This window comes from Odontesthes bonariensis, chromosome 5, assembly GCF_027942865.1.
Source record: "Odontesthes bonariensis isolate fOdoBon6 chromosome 5, fOdoBon6.hap1, whole genome shotgun sequence".
Taxonomy (NCBI): domain Eukaryota; kingdom Metazoa; phylum Chordata; class Actinopteri; order Atheriniformes; family Atherinopsidae; genus Odontesthes; species Odontesthes bonariensis.
The window spans coordinates 19,594,252-19,615,246 of NC_134510.1; the positions used below are offsets into that span (position 1 = coordinate 19,594,252).

The 20,995-nt window shown below is 38.1% G+C and overlaps 1 protein-coding gene across 3 annotated transcripts in view; it reads right to left on the bottom strand.

Annotated features, from left to right (window-relative positions):
• Positions 1–20,995, bottom strand: part of col14a1a (collagen, type XIV, alpha 1a) — a 138,518-nt gene that overhangs the window by 12,631 nt on the left and 104,892 nt on the right. For all 3 annotated transcript variants that reach the window (XM_075465157.1, XM_075465158.1, XM_075465156.1), the window contains exons 40-46: positions 19,056–19,214; positions 17,018–17,095; positions 15,662–15,748; positions 12,323–12,376; positions 9,768–9,863; positions 9,175–9,228; positions 4,698–4,751 (exon numbers count right to left, since the gene is read on the bottom strand). In XM_075465157.1, coding sequence (XP_075321272.1) covers positions 4,698–4,751; positions 9,175–9,228; positions 9,768–9,863; positions 12,323–12,376; positions 15,662–15,748; positions 17,018–17,095; positions 19,056–19,214 — 582 coding nt within the window. The remainder of the gene's footprint in view (positions 1–4,697; positions 4,752–9,174; positions 9,229–9,767; positions 9,864–12,322; positions 12,377–15,661; positions 15,749–17,017; positions 17,096–19,055; positions 19,215–20,995) is intronic.

Consider the following 20,995-nt stretch of genomic DNA (forward strand, 5'->3'; position numbering starts at 1 on the left):
TCCTGCTGCTGCTGCTGCTGTGACAAAGAAATCTTCCCACTGCATATCTTATGTTTTGTTTTAGATTTAAAAAAGAAATCCAATCTCTTGCCTTCTCTAGCAGAAGTCAAGACTGCTGTTACACTTTGGCCATTTGTTTTCAGACAAAAGTCAGATCATAAACCTGTTGTTGCATTTATTCCAATCCAATTCCCGCTCTTGTATACCCAAATATCCACAAACAGGTTCTCCGTGTCACCTCTGTGGACTTTCTTATTAATTTAAAACCCCCTGTGAAAAAGGCTGTGAAGAGCAATTCAAAGGAGAACGACACCTTCCTGATGCTGGATCAGTTCCAAGTCATCAGTGTATCCCAAATGAAAAGGGTGTGAGCCAAAATGATGACACAGCTTTTTGAACATGGATCTTAGAGCAAACTTGGATCGACTCAGCCTGGTCTTGAGCAGAAAAAAAAACCTCTGGAATAAAAACCTAGGACAAATCAAGATTTATAGCTTTCTTGGATCCATTTTATTGTGATTTGAACAAATGGAACACCCAGGAGACAGTTTCTCTTTCAGCTGATGTAACTGGCTGCTGCAACAAACCTTTAACCACACTTGTGTTCTTCTTCACTCTGAGCCAGGCTGTCTTTGGCTTATATGCATCTCATAAACATTGTGTACGGTGTGCATGTCGAAAGGACCACAGAGATGCTGAAACAATTTGACTGTGAATCAATATAAAGCTGTCTGCTCTTCTGTCCGGCACTGTACACACTGGATGATACACAGTAGTTGTTGGTGTACATCCCAATGAAATGGAAATTTCAAAAAGAAACCCCATGTGTGAAAATCAGATTTCAAAGGCTCCATCCTGCCTGTAATTGCAGTTTAATTAGTTATAATCTACTTTTTTAAAAATTAAAATTTCCTACAGCTTTCAATCTATTAAACACAGCCTGAGCATGCTGCTGGACACCTCGGATATAATTAAAGTACTGATTGCAGATATTTCCTGTGTTGCACAAAAAATTAAGAAAAGTTGTGTAATTCTTCAATCTATGTATGTATTGTGGATTTTATGCCATGGGTCTGCAATACTTACAAATAAAAATTACACAACAGATTTGTAGCTGTTGATTAGGTAAATGTCAGTGTTGCAGTTTGTGTGTTGAGGGGGCGTCTTCCTCTATTGATAGAAGCTAAAATGCAGACTTGTAATGCAAATTTTTTATGTATTTTGGTTCACTGAGCTGTGAAGGGTAAAACTTTGTATTTTTCCTCACACCTGATGGTAACTTGTTGGTTTGCTCTTTTTTACAAAGAGCTTGTAATAAAAACAACACCAGCTGACATGGACTTTTAGTTAAAAAGCTGTAAATCCCATTCCCACAAACACAGTCATTGTCGTTGTATTTATGTAACACATAAAGCATTTCTACATCCACTTGCTGGCAGGTGTCCTGGCATGATATGATATAGATATATGTTCCAGCATGGTACCGCACTAGCAGCCTGTTTCAGTAGCTCTGGACATATTGTGTCTTTCTTTATATTTTCTACTGAGTTTTTTCAACAGTGGTTTGAATGATGTGTCGCTGGAATAATTTCTGATGGTATTTCGATCATTTTTTCATCTGCTACTATGTGTCACCACATCAGTGGGAAAGTTGTTTGGATATGGGATCAGCTGAGCAAGCTTTTCAAAGCCCAAGTAATACCTGGAACAAACCCCAAATCAAACTCAAAATAATGTCTAGGATGTAGGGCAGAAGCAAATTGGAAATCAAAGAGGAAGAAGTTTAAAGCTTTTCTTCCCTTTGATCCTCATGGATATCACGTAAGTAAGGCGGATGAGCTTGGAGCGCTGGTGAGGACATGTCAGTGGAATTCAGGACAGTGTGTTATACGAACACTTGGCGGCAGGAACATATCTCTCTCCTCGAGATCACGGATAGAGCATGTTGAGCTGTCGGCTTTTAGTTTTGTTCCAAGTTGTCTATAATGAGAATTCATTTGTGTTATCTGCCAAACTGAATGTCACATCATCAGCTTAACTGTTGCCAGGCTACAAAAACAAAACACTCCAACGCATTCACAGTGATCTCTGAAGGTTTCAACTACTCCATACTCTGCTACACTTTCCCAGAGTGATAGAAAATTCTTATCCTTTGCATTTCTACTTCTGTGTAACTGCTTATGTAGCAAATATTGTTCCTATGCATGAGAATTATTGCTGCACTCGGAGAAGTCACCACTGTCTGCTCCCAGAAGGGCAGAAGGGAATGCCTCATGACTCGTATCAGCAAAAATGCAAGCTTCCGTCTTTCTACCCTCTAAAAGCAGAGAACTCTGCATCTTTGAACATTTGTATCACAGCCTCTGTATGTAGATGTTCTCTTGTTGCAACATGATTAAATGTCCTATGCTTTTGAATTTCAGACAGTATTCCTGAGTATTCTTATAAATTTTCCTAAGAAAGAGCTTGTCACCCGATTTTTAAATATTATATATATTGTTGTTATTAATTTGGTTATTTTTCCTCAATAAATAGACTGCAATAATTTAATTTCCCTTTAGGCATAAAGAAAGTATTATTTTATATTAAGTACAAATTTCAGGCCAACACATTGATATGTCAGATTTTGCGGCTACATACGTCTGACTGCCTCTGATCATCCATTTGAAAGTCTGTCAAATGCAGTGAGAGCAGAGAAAGCACACAGGTTTTTTTTTTTTTTTTTAAACGACTGACGTGAAAAATTTCTACTAAAATAAAACAAAATAAAATCTGTTAATTTGTTAATGACTCTGTTTGTTTGTGAACTCTAAACCTATCTGGCACAGTGAGAAGAAGCTACGGTCAACATACAAATGTGCTGAATAAAACCACATGACGGGCACAAAAACTGTTGAGTACCACTGAGGGCATGAGCGCTTCAACTCCTGTCAGCTAGCAAATAGAGGGCAGATGGATTACACGCAGTCTTCCACCTCTCCAGGAACCAGGCCAAGACATAACTATTCTGTTATCATATTACATATTTGGACAAGCGCTCTTTTGCAGCACTTTACCCTCTGGCTGCGTTTCTGTGTTGGTATTTACAGCTCAGTTGGGCACTGTTAGATTTGATCCCACTGTCAGCAGTAACTATAGCCAGCTGGCATCACAGAGCGTTTATGAACGGGTTCTCAACTAGTCTGAGTCTCAATTTTTGAAAAAAAAAAAAACATTGTTCAGTTTTAAAGTGTGAAAAGATGTGTGCAGTTTTATGGAGAGACATAAAACCAAACAGACAGACACAGCTGGATATTTAGACATCGTACACAGCTGGACAAATACTGCAAATACAGTTAGATCTGGCAATATTTGGAGACTGACATTATATTTTAGCTGTTTACCAAAACTAATTGAGGGTACATTTATGTAACAAACACATGCTTACAGCGCACACTCATTTTTAATTTGACAGTATGTAAATTGGAGAAAAGGTTCAGGAGTTACAGCTCTTTCACACGTCAAATGTTCAGTCCCAAGGGACCATAAGTAGTTGAAAAGTTGTCTCAAAAGCTGTTTTATAGAAGGGTGTGGGTTATTTCTTTTTTATTTCCTCATCAATTAAAGCAAGTCGGGAGCTGATTATAACCATGGCAAATGCGTTTGGAAGCTGTTGCTGCGATGCCACAACATGCAGTGAAAGGAGCTTTGAAGGCAACTGAAAATAAACGTGGGCAGCAGCAACTCAAATCCATGGGAGAGGCAGTGGGAATATTAGCAGAGGCCAAAACGGAGAAAAAATAAAACACTGGTGTGCTCAGCGTAGTAAAAAAGGCCTGAACATGAGGATTCACTGAAAACAACAGAGGTTGAAGATCACAGGAGCATCTTCATGAGAAGTAAAACTCCTGCACAACATTAAATGCAAGGGTGCAAACCATCCATAAGCTTTAAGGATAGAAAAACCAGATAAACCCCCCACGTCTATACCAGCTCTACTAGATAACTTAAAAGAATATGGTGAAATATCAGGGTATTTGACAAATGAAGCCAAATCAAAAGCTATGATGCTCTCAGGAGACTATCCAGGGAACTTAAAGAAAAGGTTCACTTTAAGTGGACCGAAAAAGGGTTTAGGTACCTGGGTATAGTTATCACTCCTAATACAACACAGCTATTTGAAGCTAACTATGAAAACTGATAATTGAGATTAAGGATGATTTGGCTAGATGGGAGATTTTACCATAGACTCTGGTGGGAAGAGTAGAAGCAGTAAGAATGAATATACTGCCAAGATTATTGTTCTTATTCCAATCACTGCCTATTGGGATTTTTGGAGCTTTTCTAAGAGAATTAGATAAAATTATATCGAAATTCTTATGGCAAAATAAAAAAGCAAGAATTACATACAAGACGCTTCTCAGTATGTGCAACATACAGTATGTCAGTTTCATTTTAAGTTTGTCTAATAAATAGGAGCATATTCTTCAACTAGTAATTATATGGTCAGCAGAAGAATATGTTCATAGCAGAATATGTATCTCATCCATAGAACTCAACTTTCTTGGATTGTGCTTTACAAACTGTTTTACTCAAATCAAAAAAGGGCAATTCAAATTAATCTATGAATTACACAACTCCTACAGTATACTATACTGCTTATTACAGAGGACATTGCAAAGGTCAGCTGTAAACGGGATATCAGTCTTGTATCTTACCCTCGCTCCAGGAGGGCCATCTCTACCAGGTGAGCTGGGACTTCCAGGAACACCCTAAACAAAACACAAAAATACACGACTGTATTACTAAAATAATACACATTAATACTGTAAATTACAATAATTGTTTAGACAAAAACAGCTAAGCTGAAATAGCCATGGTAAACACAAATATTGTATTTTAAAAGTGTTTCATGTGTACAGTAGGAACCACATGGTGCAGTGCACTCAAATCAAGAACAGACATTACTGTCCAGATTTTGTCTTTTTTTTTTAAACTGACATCTCCCAAATCCCATACAGTATAACTTGGACTATCTTTTGTTATAAACACATCATGATAATAACATCCAATAGTTTGGTGTTTTGTTCAGCAGTGAAGACCAATTTGATTGATAGAGAACCACCCTCTAACCCTCTGCACACAGACAACCTTTACAACAGCAGGTGACCCTACTGTTCATTCTCCTGCCCCATTTCCCCCCCTCATCCACCTTTGTGCAGGTCAGTGCACACAGCCAGTTCCAAAACACAGTCATAGATTATGTGCTGAGATGATTTATTGCTGTACTTCAGTATTAGTGGAAGGCTCGTAAAACAGGACAGTTAACACTGTTAAAAGTTCTACAAATTACAAGATGGGGTCGCAGAGGACAGGCCTCATATGATTGACGATGTACGATCGTTCAGATGTTGGCTGATGTGCACTCTCCCACAACATCCAGGGTAATATCTCTTCTGTTACTATCACTCACTTATAAATACACATGTAGCTGGGAAATTAGCCTCTACATCTGCACAAAACAGTGAGGCAGCCTCAGATCAGCACCAGCTCTACAAGGAGACAACCACACACATAAAGCACCCACACTCCCCTCTCAGACAAGACCAAAAATATGAACTGATAAATAAAATGCACACTGAAAAGCAGAATGAAAGTGAAAGATTAGAAGGATGAATACACAAACATCCACACACTCTTAGCAATTCATTGCAGCTGCATTTTTCTCTGTCAGATTGAAATTAGGACGAAGAGGCTGATGACACGGTTACATTGTATTTAATGCAGCAGGGAACTCAGAGTGAGAGAGAGAAACAGGAAGAGTGAGATAACTGATGCTTTGGAGTTGTGATATTCTCTGTGGTCCCTTATTTATTACAAAAGGGCCCTGGAAGCTACTATATTCCCCCACTGTGCCACACACAGCCATTTATATTCCTCTCTGTGATGAACACATTATTACTCAGTAACAGTGCAGCAGGGCAGTACGGCCAACTTTTATTAATAGGGCTATGCAGACAAAGGGAGCTGGATTGTGCTGCCTCAGTTCTGTTTAAAGGCTAGTTGTTCTCATCTCATGGCTGCTGTCACTGCTGTCATACAAATGAACCAGGTCTTGGAGAAACAAACACAGAGTTACTCACAGTCTAGCCCTGTATCAATCAATTCTAGTCCCAAAAAATCTTCACAAAACTTAACAAAAGAAGATTTAATGATTCAAACCTCTAGAACAGCAAATACAAATGGATAAAAATCCCAAAAGAGTCATCAGTGAATGATGATCAACAGCAGTGTCAAATAATTTTCTTAAAAGCTGCTTTTGCTGATGACAGTTTATCCAGATCATAATAAAAACCTGTCCCAGTCAGGTGTAAAATGTAGACCTTAAGATAAAAAGCTTTGACTCAAAGAACTAAATCAGTTTTAATGACAGCCCTGAATAATTTTAAAGTAGTAGTACTTAAAGGTTAAAGGAAACCATATGAGTGATCATCCGGTCACGTTACAATGTGCTCTGAAAGTAGAGTGATGTACCAGTTTGACATCATCATCGAGTTGCAGATGGGAGCAATGAAACATGAGAAAAAAAAAGATAAAAACGAGGCCCCTGTTTGCTCTTTGGCTATCCATCAATATCCAAACTTTTGTTGTCAGTTCCACACAGAGAGCTTTATCTGGCTGAAATAGTAAGCAAAAGTAAAGTAAAACTCTGTGTATAGCACCTTTCAAGATAATCACAAAATGCTTTAAAACAAAATGCTAGAACATAAAAACATGGCAATGGATCTTAGAGGAGTTGATCCACTCATTATCAGAACAAATTACATGAACACAGCTCCCAAAATGAGCTAAATCCTAATGTCTAATCTTCAACAGCTAATGCATCTAATAAACACTGTAAGCAATAAAGAGGATACTGCTCCATTCAGAATGGATTTTCTCAAAGAGCCTCCTGGCCAGGACACTACACAAGTAATATTTGTGTTCTTTTTCCACGTCAAAGGTCTGATAAAAGCTACTATTTCTACAACACTATCTGACTACAGTGCAGATAGTGCTGCATCAGGATTCACTTTGACTCGGTGTGAATAAACGAATGGTAGCTGTAAGAGCTTTTAGATGTTTCGGTGTTCACACGCTTCACTTTAAAACATGAATTTAACAAAAAATTGGCTAAAAAAATGTAACTTCAATTACATTAAAAATACATAGAAACACAGGAGATTGCTTTGTGTGGAACATGAAAACATGACAAATTTAAAATGTCTAGACCATAAAACTGACAGAGAGGGATGAGGAAACTATCTGATGTGAACAAATAAAAGCAATGGTAGATTTAATATCACAGTATGTTGTCCAGCTCCTACCACGATGTACTATTTCTCAAAAGTGTGAAACAACTCAAAGAGCCCGTAATCCCAACACTCAGTCACAGAGGTGTTTTCACTTTATTAGACTAATTAGTTCTTGCGACAGACTATATGTGAATATAACCATTCTTCTAGGAACATATATTATTTACATAGTGAATAATATATGTTCCTCTGGGTGAAGATTTTTAAGTTTTAATAAAGGAACAGTAAAGTAAGTTTCAGAAATCTCCCAGAAATGAATGTTGCTTTTTGTCTTGTAATTCTGAAGTGATCAATGACAAATAAGAGATTTAATCTGTTTGTTAAAGAATTTGTGGAATTACCCTGTGCTGGGGGTGGTGGAGATACGCACAAAAGAAAAGTTCTTCAAACAACAGAAAAGCCCAGAGAAGCAGCTCCAACTGTTGTTCAACTAGCAGTGAAGAAATGTGACAAAATCCACAACATATTGTGTATAATTTGTGTGTCAGCAGTCTTTATTGCAGCATAGGAGAGAGACTTAGGCTTCCATTTTAATAATATAATCTCCTGGTGCTGAGTTATTAGAACATTGATTTTGTCTTTGCTGGTATCCAGGGCTCCTTGGGAGAACACCGTTAATTAATTCAGTATTACTTTTATTGGTTCACTGCCCAATAATGGAGAGGCTGGTAATGATTATTCACATCTCAGCGATTCCATTAAATTGCTTTCTGTGTGAATATGTATACTTAAACAATCTTGTTATTCTTTGTCCATCGCCCTGTCAGCTCTCACTCTCATGCGGCTCTCTTAAATGTTGTGGTTCTGCATCCATTAGGACAAAAGATGCAATATAAGAAAGAATATAATATCAGGCAGGAGCTCAATAATTACTCTTTAAAAGAGCTGCGGCCGGGACGACACTGAATGAATGAAGCCGCATCTCGTAAGAATGAGCAGGATGAGTGGGTCCGATTCTTTAATAGCCTGGATAATGAGCCTTTTTTTTTTTTTTTTTTAACATGTTCCCACTTGAAGTTGTTTGTCAGTCTCAAAATTTGGTCCAAATTTAATAAAGGTTATTCGAGTGGCAAGAATTTTCTGTACTGCGGTAGAAAAAAAACAAAAAACACTTCTATGGCGGTATATGTATCACGTTCACTCTTTTTGTTTCTGGAGCAGTTTTTTTCCTCTCGCTGCGATACTACTGAATTCATCATCCACACCTCAGCACTATAGTTTTAAGCATTTAGACTATTCTTAACTGATAATGTTGCAGTATACTGGTGATTGAGACAATTAACTGACTTCACTACAAATTATTCAGACAGAGAGGATAAATGTAATCGAGTTACAGCCTGAATTGGAATGAGCTAAACATGCCTTTATCAAAGAAGTCTCTTTTCTGTGAGTCTGCAGGCACATGGCACCTCAGTGATGATGGCTCCAAAGTTCATTTGTATTCCCGACACGTATACAGTGTAGAGCAATATGCAATCAGCTGGGTGTATGATCACTGGTTAGTGATTTGGACCAATGGGAGTAAGGCTCCAACTTCCCCATCACCAACAAACACACCAACAGGGATGACAGGTTAACAAGTTGAACTCATTTAGATAATTTTGCTGATAATGCTTGATCACCGTTAAAACCCTCTTCATCACTCTTAAATTGCCACTAGTTATAGCCCAATCTCACTTGGTGTCTTTGATTTAGAAAAAATATATATATACCCAACATGTCAGGAAAATTGTGAAGTATATGCCTCTCTGGGTTCTTTAGTTGGGAATCCTATCAGTATTTCTCACAAACACTCCACCACTCTATCTTACTACCATGACCTTTTGGGAAATCTTCTCACCATTGGTCCGGCTGGTCCAATCTCTCCTCTCTCTCCCTTCTCCCCAGAAGTGCCCTGAAAAACAAAAATGTCACTGCATCTCCAGTGGACTTGAGTTTTCACCAAAGGCCTGGACATCATAATCAACATGAGTTATCTCACAAAGCTGCTGGGCCACAACAAGCCTCAGCAGACTTCTGCATTTGGACAGGAAGTCCATGTCTGGAAGTCTATTTGAGGAATATTTCAACATTTGCCATTTAACACTGACTGGTGCCAGATGAGTTATTATGTCGATTTATAACTGCACACATTTTTAGAACTTACTGGAGAGAGGAGGAAATGAATGGCAAACAGTACACGCTTAGTAGCTGTTTTTCCAAAATAATCTACTGTGATGTTTGGGGAAAAACAAAACTTTTGATTCCATAATTGTCTTGATTTCAGATGCAGATCTGATAAGTTGCATTTTTTTCTCCATCTTAACAATAGGACTGCAGTTGTTTTCTCTATAAACCATGATCGTCACATAAAAAATTCAAATAAATCCAAAATATTTTAGGAAATTTCCAACATGTATCATTGCACTAATGAAAACATAATCACAAACTTACTGGGGGTCCTTGAATGGTGAGGCCACTGGGTCCCTGAGGACCAGGTGGTCCCGAAGGTCCAGGAGGGCCAATTTCTCCTGTTGGTCCATGAGGTCCCTGTTTAGAGAATACAATATGAAACAAAATTAGCACCCTAAAATGACATAAATTACACTTACCATAAAGAAAGAATAAAATAATTTAATCAAAACATTGATGACTTAGGACTGCTCGTAAATAGGCAAAGGGATGGCTCAGACTCGGGCACAGACTCAGACTCATTTAGGTCTGATCATTCAGGTTCAGTGGAGTAATGGATACAATCAACGAGTTGGGAAAATAGTTTGAGATTTGTGTGAGGTTGTGTTCTGCTCGTCCAACAAGTGTTTGATAAATTGCTTCGAGATTAATGCTGTCCTCTCTGTGGTTTTGTGCGAGTGAGCAGAGCAGACACAGACAGCAGAATTGTGGGCCGAGTTGAGACACAAAGGCAAAAAAGCTAATATTACTCCACATGATTTTATATAACATTTCTTTATTTTTGCACCCTTCCAACAATACCCCAGGACTCCTCCAGGTTAAGAATATGCTCATCCAAACACATTATTTCCTGGTGTTCTTGTAACTAACAAATGCCTAATGGATTAATAGTTATTATTTATTTGACAACATTGCTCATTCAAGAGGTAATGGAGGTGCTGCTACTTACATGAGTGTTGAACCTGCTCATAGTTAAATCTATAAAGCCTGATCATCATAATCTCTATACACCTTGGGGTCTTTTGCAACAACTGATTAACAATGAGATCTACAGCAGGAAACAAATTAGAGCACTTGTTCATCCATCTACATTCACACTTTGCTGATTTAGCAGCTTGTTTGATTTAAGTTTATGAGGTGCAGTCAGACTTCCTGCTTTGGGAGCCAGAGAAGAGAAATTCCTACAAACCACAGCTGATGCAGCTTGTTGGTTCAGTGGCTGCAGCAGCCATAACAGCTTTCACACTTGCTGGATTTATTGTTTTACTGTTCAACCTTACAGGTTCTGGAGGTTTCTCATCCGTGAAAGCTGCCAAGAGAAACCATGTATCAGGTATGCTTAAAAAGAAAGGGACTGAAAACAAAAAAAAAGGGTTATTTCATGCTCAACTAAATGATAAATAGCACTCAAATATGGCACCAAGATATCTGTAAGGTTAAGTAAATTGAAAGAAGACTGAAGATTGAAATTATCTGCAATTATTCCCAGACTGGAAAATCCGCTAATTCTGGAATAGTTGCACCCCTCAAGGATGAGGCTCATGGAGGAGCTTAACTCATACATCAGACTAAAACAACTATTCAAATAATTGAATATATTATTCAAAGACCGAAGCCATAAAGTTACGACTATAACTGACCTACAAGAGACATTTGGCAGGTAACAATGTATATGCTACACGTCTGAGTCCAGACAGAAAATGAACATGATTATACACAAATAAAATACAGTCTTTACTGGAAAAGCTTAGATTGGCTGAGATTCCGTCTTTATTTTCTTATTGAAAAGGCTAATGTGTGAGATGGTCTTGTGTTGTGGGTGGACCACTTCACATCCTGCACTTAATATATTGTCAATCAGTAGGACCCATGCTGCTTCTTTAAATAACAAAAAGCTTAGAAACATTTCTAAACCTGTGATTGAATCACATCATGGGAGTTGCTGAGAAATCTCCAACTTTATCAGGCTGCGTTGTGACCGCCACAGCTGGATGATTTGCAACAGTTTGGAACAGATTGCCATAAAAGAAATTTAGAAGAAAACTTATTTTACTACTAGTGTGCAGCAGAATTTTTTGCATACTTTGTCTTAGATACAGAATAGTAATGGCAGTGATCATAGTCTGCTTCCATCCTGCAGCCAAAAAGATAAGAAAACCAGAAATACTCATAAGGTGGCTTTTTGAAATATGCATCTCTTTCAACTCAAAAGTACTTCACATTCTGAAGGCACAAGGACTTTTATTGGAAAGGCTTTTATTGTTGGCAGGAAATCTTTTCACACATTTAGCTCCTTTTATCATCTAATCTCTATGTTGAACAGGATGAGAGCTGTACTGTTCTTGGATATAGAGGAAAACACAAGCAAATGCAAAGTAAACTTAAAATATAAACAAGTCTTGTTGGTTCCCTGTTATTTTCATTACGATTAAATGTGCTACTGGACCTACTTCTGCTAGATTTCAGCCTGACTGAATATTGCCAGGTAAAATCGCAAAGCTCTGGTGGTTAGGATTGTTGTCTGATCCAAGAAAATGCAAATATTCACAGTTAAATTTGTTCACCCATAAATATAAAAATGATGACAGCTTTCCCAATTTATTCTGACAGCTGTACCCACAATAATGCTGGCCAGTTTCTTACCACAGCATCTCACAAAATTATGCCTGGCAAAAACCCTGTCTGAGCACCTGATTACTGTTAGCTCCTCACGTTGGAGCACAAAGTTACATCAAAGTGAAAGATTTGAGGCTTATTTTGTGCTGATGCCCCAGCAGAAAAGACAGTGTCTTAGAATTTATGAGCATTTTACAAACCGTCACTCCTTGCTCTCCTCTGTCTCCTCTGGCTCCCCTTATGCCGGGACCACCCTGAAACAGCCCGAAACCACAATGTAACATTAGGTTCAAAGTTAAGGTTTGTGAAAGAAAACTGAATAAAAGCTGAGACACATGCCTTGACGAAAGTATGTGAAACTCTTTCAAACATGTTTAAGACCCTGATAAAAGTAGAACCATCTGGGTCCTCATATCAACGGGTTATGGATATGAAGAGGCAAACATCATATTGCTATAAACTGTCTTTTAAGCTCTGCAGTTTATTACACTGCACCTGTGACTCATCAGGAATATGGAGCCAAAAAACCTTGGGCTCACCTCTCTTGCCCTACGGTTCATCTGGGGGCAAACAACACATCTGCTTATAATCTTTTCATTTGGGATATATCCTCTTCCTGTGTTTGCTTAAATAAGTCTTCTCTGGGAACCACAGAGCAGTAATTTAGTTCCTTAACTGTTTAGCAAGAGGGGCAGAGTAGGTGGGATATTAGAGGAGACATACAGAAGTGGAAAACAGGAAGTCTGCTGACCTAAGTCTCAAGTTCATTAAAATGTTTTCCCACACAGGAGCAGTAAGGTCCCTCAATTTTATCCATTTAAACTTTAAATTTAAAATGTGTTTAAAATGTGATGGCTCAATCGATCAGAAGATGTATATTAACATATACTGTAGACAGTATATGTTAATATACATCTTCTGATCGATTGAGCCAACAGAAATTTATCAAGATGCTAAGTGGGGATTTCATGAAGCTTGTTTGTGCTTTTCCCACAACTTCACACTGCTCGGATAAGGCGTGATACTAATGACACTTACATCCATCTTTGTAAATACCCATACCTTTTCCTGTCTAAACTGGTTGTGACTTCATCTTTTTCATTGTAAAATGTAATAGACAAAATCGCCAGTCATCAGTCAGAGCAAAAATGTTTTATCACTTTAGATCAAAACAAGCAGAGTTAACCAAATCATATGGGCATGAAATGGGTATTAAAACATGCAGAAAGTCAAAAGGAAAAAATGATCTTGTAGAGCAATTAATTCTTTGTTGTCTTTATGAAATCTTCTAAACAGTGTAAGGAGCCTGTTACTTTTGGAGACTGAAATTACCTTTCAACAGCAGCAGTACTTGTGATTGCTTCCATATGCACATAGGTCTAAAAAAACTAAGCAATTTGACGCCACATGCAATTTGAAATTTTTAAATAAGCCGCGCATCTCAGACAGAATTAGCACCGTTCAGTTTTAACAAACAGAAAAGGTGGGCTGAGCATGGCTTGTGTTCCTTCATTTTAAACTGATTGCTGACTGATGTTCAGTATTGAGCCGTCTGTGTCAAATCAGACGGCACAGATTGCAGGTCAGTTGAGGCAATCAATACAATGCGGAAGACAGAAAAATAAAGAGGCCTGCTGCTGTGTGAGACAGGAAAAGAAAAATATCTGACAGGGCAGCAGATGCATCAAAATTCCTCCCAGGAGGAAAAGAACAATGTTATTACACTGATTACCTGCACCAAAAGGTAAGGTGGTGATCAAAAAAGTTTGTCGGTAAATAAAGTAAAGTAGCAGCTCCATCAATTATAACACTTTCTCAGGATTGATCTTTAGGATAAAAAACCTTTGATCCCCTAATCTATGATTAGCATTTCCTGCATATGCGTTGATAATTCTTTGATCTGTCATTTGGCTCCCAGATGTCTTTCAGTGGCAGTGGCATTAGATATCACCACAGATCCAAATATTTGTCTTTATTCACACTCAGGGAATTGCAACAGAATAACAAATCCTGTATCAATCCATCCACAGTTTATTTGTTTGTTTGCAGTCTGGTGTTTTGGAGAGATTCAAGTCTTTAGGAAGCTTGAATTCCTTTTCAGATAATGTACATTTCTGTACAATAATAAGCATTATATTGTGTTTAATAAGGGCAATTACACTGTTTTTTGATCCTTCCTAAAATCCCCCTTACACTGCTGAGCAGCTTCAGCAAATAGAAAAGAAACATCTATGATTAAACAAACAAAGCATTCATATATACCCATGGGCTGCAGTTAAAATGGGAATTTAGAGCCCCTTTCACTTCAGGAATGAGCACCAAACACTAACAGAAGGAAAGCAGAGGCACAGAGGGGCTTAAGATGATAATGAAAGAGCCTCAAACATTGGGAGGAAGTGGAAGAAAAAAAATAAAAGAGAGAAACAATGAAACACTGAAAGCTAAGCTATTTACTTTGCTACTTCGATCTAGGACTTAAATTGAAGAGAAGAAAATTGAGGCAACACATTGTCAAGAGAAAACTTGACAGAAATACATAAACAATGTAATAGTGCAAAGTTTTAACTTGATAAATAAATGTGTAAATATAATGAATACTTCAGTTATAGAAGATTAAATGAAAGCCTAAACAAAGCAAAAAGAAAGATCTAGACAGTTTGAAAGAATGGATGTGACCTGTGGATATAAATCCACATATAAGTATATATTGCTCTTCAGTCATGAAGGAAAACTGGGAGAATTGTAGTAGGCTGTGATAAATGGAACTGCTCCACAATTAATGTCTCAAACTAAACTAGAGCCGATATACACTGCACATCTGCTCAGTGCCTGAAGGAGCAGACAAGGACAAAGAGAAAACTGAAATAAGCCAGAAAAGAATAAAAGTTGAGACAATCTCGACAATAAATCTTCATCAGTCTTATTTACTTGCCCTCATCTCACAATGCTGTTCCAGGTTTGTGGCAGGAGTACAGCTGCTAAATATGCCCATATTTACTGAACCCAACAGCCACTTCCTCCAAAAAAAATAAATCTGTAAAAAGTATTCAGATGTTGATTAATCAGTGAATGAGAGACCTCATTACTGTGTATAAATGACAAATACATATAGTATTGACTATGAATTTAATATCGATTTACTTTTCAGCCACAGCATTAAAACTGCTAACAAGTGAGGTTTAATTGAATTAAACTTAATCAAATTTAACTATTATGCAAATATAATTTTTAATGAGATGCCCCTAATGGCCGTTTAGAATGGGAGCTGCGGGCAAATGTCAAAAAGAGTCCAGTAAGACAGAGAGATCTGTCTTATCTTCCATTAATATGATATAATGGAAGATAATCCAAAATAACAGGAAATAAGCACACCAAAAACTGGAATGCAGTTTAGAAATAATAGAGGAGGTACAAAAACAAACAAGCAAACACAAAAGAAAGGCTTCCTCGCAGGTCTCAAACAGACTCAAACCCCTTTGTTGAGCATAGGAGAGTACAAGTCACTAAATCACAGAACAGATTAGTGTATGTGTTCTTACAGGGGGTCCTGATGGTCCTGGAGGTCCTTTGCTGTCCTGGGAGCACGTACATGCGTGGGGCATAGGAGGACACTGCTCTTCAACTCTCTGAAAAGAGACAGCATCAAATTTACAGCACAATAAAACCAGTGTTTTTTTTGGCGTTCTTTGCCACCAATACCATTGGCAACAGCGAACTCAAAGCACATAACGTTAAGTTTATACATCAGTTCAAGAAGGACAAAACAGTTGTGAGTAAGAAAATGTTCTGATTTACAGAATTAGAAAGTGTTTCGTGATTAGACTGAGATGGGGCATCATGCTGAGTGAAGCACTGGTGAAGGAAGGGAAGGTGGATGAGCCAGGATGAGGAGGGAAATACTTCTGATGAGGCTGCTGGGCATGAAATGGAGGCGGAGATTGGGAGGAGGTGGGTTGTACAAAAAATGGTTCTGGCTGATTGGCTCAGAAAAACAACATGCAAGAAGATAATTGGGCCACAGCAGTGACATCAAATTAAGAACGAGGTGAATTTGACAGTATAAAGTTGAAAAAGGAAGTTACAAAAGTAATGGATGGAATCCTAAACACCAGGGAATAAGGGCAGGTGAGAAAAAAGAAAAATCCCTCCCATTAAACTTTTGTAAAAGCCTAAATTTCAATAAGAAAGATCTGTTCCTTCCCATCAGCCCTCATTCTCAGGTGTTTAGACTTTTTGTCCTGCTACACTTCTCTTCCATGTTTTCCACACTGTCAAAACTCATGTCATTCTCAGTCTGTCATCACTACTCTGGTTAAATCAATCTGATTCAATCAATCTGATTTCTGCTCTGTAAAAGTCTTGTTTGTCTCATCAGAAGTAAAAGAAGTTCTAACATAACATAACTTATTATTTACAAGAACCCTTGTAAAAAAGTCCAGGTTTCGATATGCAGTGATGCCGCTGTAGTGGCTCAACCTCAGATAATACCAGAGAATTGCATCAAAACATCTTTGAGCATTATTAATGACCAAGCAGTTTTTGCTTCACACAGCTATTGCAGCATCGTTTTAAACCAGATAATACAGATGAGTAATTTCCTGAGTCTTATCAGTTTGTTGAGTGTTTTCTTGCTGGACGATTTCCTTGATAATTACTGTTCTCATAAAAAGTACACACACACACACACACACACACACACCTTCTGCATTTGTGAGAATAGTTTTGACTTACAGTGTGTTCATTAGTTGAATCACAATAAATTAAATTAGATAAAAAGGTAATCCAGCTTTGGTCGGAACTATAATTATCACTTGAATTACTCGGGGCTGTTTTATACAGAATGTTAAACAAATGCAAGCTTTTGAGGGTGGAAGAGGCTCGTCTTCGTTTCTTACCAATGCTGGCAGCTCACAACACTTATCTCTGCTGGCCCAGGACGTGCTGCAGATGATGTCAAACATCTGGAGCTGGAACTGTAAACATACACATGCAAGCATGAGTACACACATGCACACATAGCCGATGCCATTAATGCTGCAAATAAAATTTTATCAGTTAACACGTTTCAAAACACAAAGACAAAACAATGGGTGTCAGTACAAATGAGTATCAGCTATGATGTTGTATAGTGATGTGGTTTTGTGGGTTTTTTTGATAAGAAAGGAGAAGACAGTTTATCTGCTGTTTACTGTACAAGGTTGAATTAGCAGCTGGAATGCATTAAAGGACAGATACATGAAGTGTGGCTGATAGCTTTAATAGACCAAATGTTTTGGATTACACAATGGTCGAATACTATTATACTAATAGGCCAACTGTAGCTCATTTAAAAACGTTAGCAGCAGAACTGAAGAGAGGCTTTCCCCATTAGTAGAGGGACAGTTTACATTGTAGTTTAAACATCCATCTATCATTGATTATCATCCATCTTTCAGATCCATGTCAGACTTAATAAACATATCAATGCATCAGATACACTAACATATCCCCTGTAAGTGAAATAGTTTCATCTTGAAAGTTGAAAGCGTACCAGACTACACATGATACAGAACTGCAGTCTTGGATGAGATTCTGTCAGTTGGTTAAAAACGGTTTCTTTCTGCTACTGTATTACTTCCACAGTCATTATCTGTGCCATCTCATTAAAGAGGGTGGATTTGCTGCAGGGTATTATTTGCACTGCAGTATCAGGGCCATTTTCTTGTCAAGAACAGAAAACTAGACTTAAGTTTCATGCGTTTAGTTCAATTAAATCAAAGTTAAAAGGAATCCAATGGGAAATTGTGCTATGAGTACTCTAAATCAATGGAAAATTGTGAAGAAAGTAATGGTATTCTGAGTCAAATGTTTTTTTTATTCCCAAAGAGCGAATGGGTCCCCTGCAGTATGTCTGCAATGTTCTTATCTTTGTAATTATGCTGCTTCTATCTGGGCACTACAGGGGGTTTAGATTTAAAAGACCTCAGGACTTTGAGTCATGCTTCAACTTAAAGATACAGATCTGCTGTGATGATTTGGGAGTTTTGACCCATATCCATAGAAATCATGGGCTCGCTGTATCAAATGATTTGATATAGTCATGTTTATGTTACTGTCTTTTGTAATCCCCTTATTCAAGCCTTCACCTGAAAATCCAGTTTCATTGGTATTATGTATGGGATAAAAACTAAGTTTCTTTAAGACTTTCAGTCTTTACAAAAAAGAGATACTGTCCATTTTGGAGCCTGAAAGCAGATCTTTACACAAGACTTTACTTTAGGCTATTTCAAAGTACAGACAATGAAGGTTGATTAATTTGCACCTTATTAGAAGCCAGGCACTGCTACAATTATGGTTTCATTACAGCAGTGTCAGAAAGAGTATTTTCTTTATTTTCCTTTCATTTTACAGCTGATAGTTTTCTTTTAAGCATGTTAGAAGTATAAAACTACCAATACTCCCACCACAGCGCTTAGTATGTCCAGAAGCGCCGAATATCTCACCATCTTGCTTGAGTGCGTCTGTAAGGAGTAGAAAACAGCTAACACAGTATCTATATGGCACCTTGTACATTTTGAGTTGCAATAAATAAATTAAATGAACTCCCACTGAGTGACTCACTGAAATGGCTGTAGATATATGTGGTTATCATCTTACCAACCATACTGCAATTGTTCTCACACACACACACACTGACAGCAGGTCAAAGAAGGAAAATAGAGTAAAACATCAACCAAACTCTTTCTTTATTTTAACCATGTATTTATCATACCTTTTGACCAAAATACCACATTTGTAATATACGTGTGGCCGAGGGTGCACAGCATGAAAATCTTCATCACTGTAAATGAGCAATTCACTGTATCATTTTTATTTCAAAGACCTTGTATATTCTGCTGTCTTAATATCCTTATTAGCACATTACAGTGATGCAAAGTAGTATTATATACTAACTGGAGCAGAACTATCTCGTCTGCCTCTGGATTGAACCATCCTCCCGAGGATTTCCACTCCATCTGTGGTGATGTTACCGGCAGCGTGGATTGATTTCTCTCCAACCACAGAACAGTCCAACACCACCTTCACTGATGTCTTACTGATTGTTACATGGAGCTGTATGGAGAAAGGGTATAGGGGGAATTAGAAAATGAAGTTTCCTAAACAACAAATACATATAGGCTATCCATCACATTTTAATGAATATTCTGCAAATAACAGAAAATCAATCTTCTTTTAATCTCCGGGATCTACCAGGGGTCCGTTTCAGAAAGTAGATTCAACAAACCTAGCCTGGGCGAAAGCCGACTGTTGACTCCGTCAAACAGTCTGGAAAAACCCAAGAGGAATCCGTTTCCATGGAGGGTGGGACCTTACTCAGCAACTTAAATTCATTGGAGTTCCCTTAACCAATCAGTAATGTTTAGAAAGGACATAGGTTATGCGCCGAGGTTCATGCTTACTCTCGCGAGGCTCTAGCCCGCGAATCACGCTTTCCACATCCGCTTTCATTATACCGGTACCATTTGATAAATCAAACTTTTCCCAAAGCCAGTTGGAAGGAGAGCTACGACATCCTTGCCACTAACAAAATTGACGAGGCATTCCTCTTGCTCTTGTTTTAATTGTGTAATGCTCTCCAGAGTTGAGACAACTTCATGGATAGCTTCTAGCATTCTTCCGTCGCCATGTTTATTTCCGCTGCGGTTGAACTACAATTATATGGACTACAATGGACTCCGCGCGTGAGTTCTGCGTCACCACTCGCAACTGTTTGCTGATTGGCAAAACACTGAGCGAACCGAGGTAGGGGGATTTGGCCAGACTATGTGCGGAGCCAAAATCTTTGGGCGGAAGTACGTAGGATGGCGTCGCCAGGCTACAACAAACCGAGTCTAATCCTGACCTCTGAGTGGATCTACTCTTGAGATAAAAAAGTCTGAGTTTCTGGTCCCAGAAACGCTGATTTGAGTTAGTTTAGTCAACTCTGAGTAGTTTGAGTTAAGCGCGTGCACCACAACTATAAAAAGCCAGCATCAATGGAGCCCCGTTTCGACAAGTCACCATGGCAATGTGGGAAGAGAGGAGGGCTAAGTTTTTCATCAACCTCGAATTAGAAATCTTAATGTGCTCATACGGCGAGTTTCAACACATTTTTAGAAAGAAGTGCAACACCGCTGCAGCTGTAAAAGAGAGGAAGACCACGAGGGAGAACATTGCTGCTGGGGTCAATGCGTAAGTTTAAATGTAGTCCTTTGCAATCACAATAATATTACAGGGGAAAACTGCTTGAATGGTAGCCTCTTCATTTATCTACTTTAGGTGCAATCCCGCAGGGGAGAAGCGCACTTGGCAGGAGCTTAAGAAGAAATATAAAAACATTGTTCAAACAGGAGAGACCTCGGCATGGAGGTACCTCATTTTGATCATGTTTTACACTGTAAAGTAAATATTAAGTGGCTATATGACTGTGCCGTTGTTTTATCCCCAACATAATACTGTTTTCACACACAAACGTCTTCTCATCTATATAGAATAGAATAGAATTGCCTTTATTGTCATTATAATTTGCATTACAATGAGATTTGGTTGCAACTCCAAAGGTGCTTTTAAGACATCAGAAATTAAAACAAGACTAAGTAAGTTTAAATATATTTAAATAAAATTAAATAAAATTAAATAAAATGAAGGCACAGTAATAAAATATAAAATATTGCACATTTTTCCGAAATTGCACATGAGGTGTATTGCACAGTTCTCATTGCGTGTGGTGATGAATGAACTGTAAAGATTTGGTAACTATTTATTTCTATTGTTCAGTAAAGTGATGGCTCTTGGATAGAAGCTGTTCTTGAGCCTATTTGTTCTGGATTTGTGTGACCTGTAACGTCATCCAG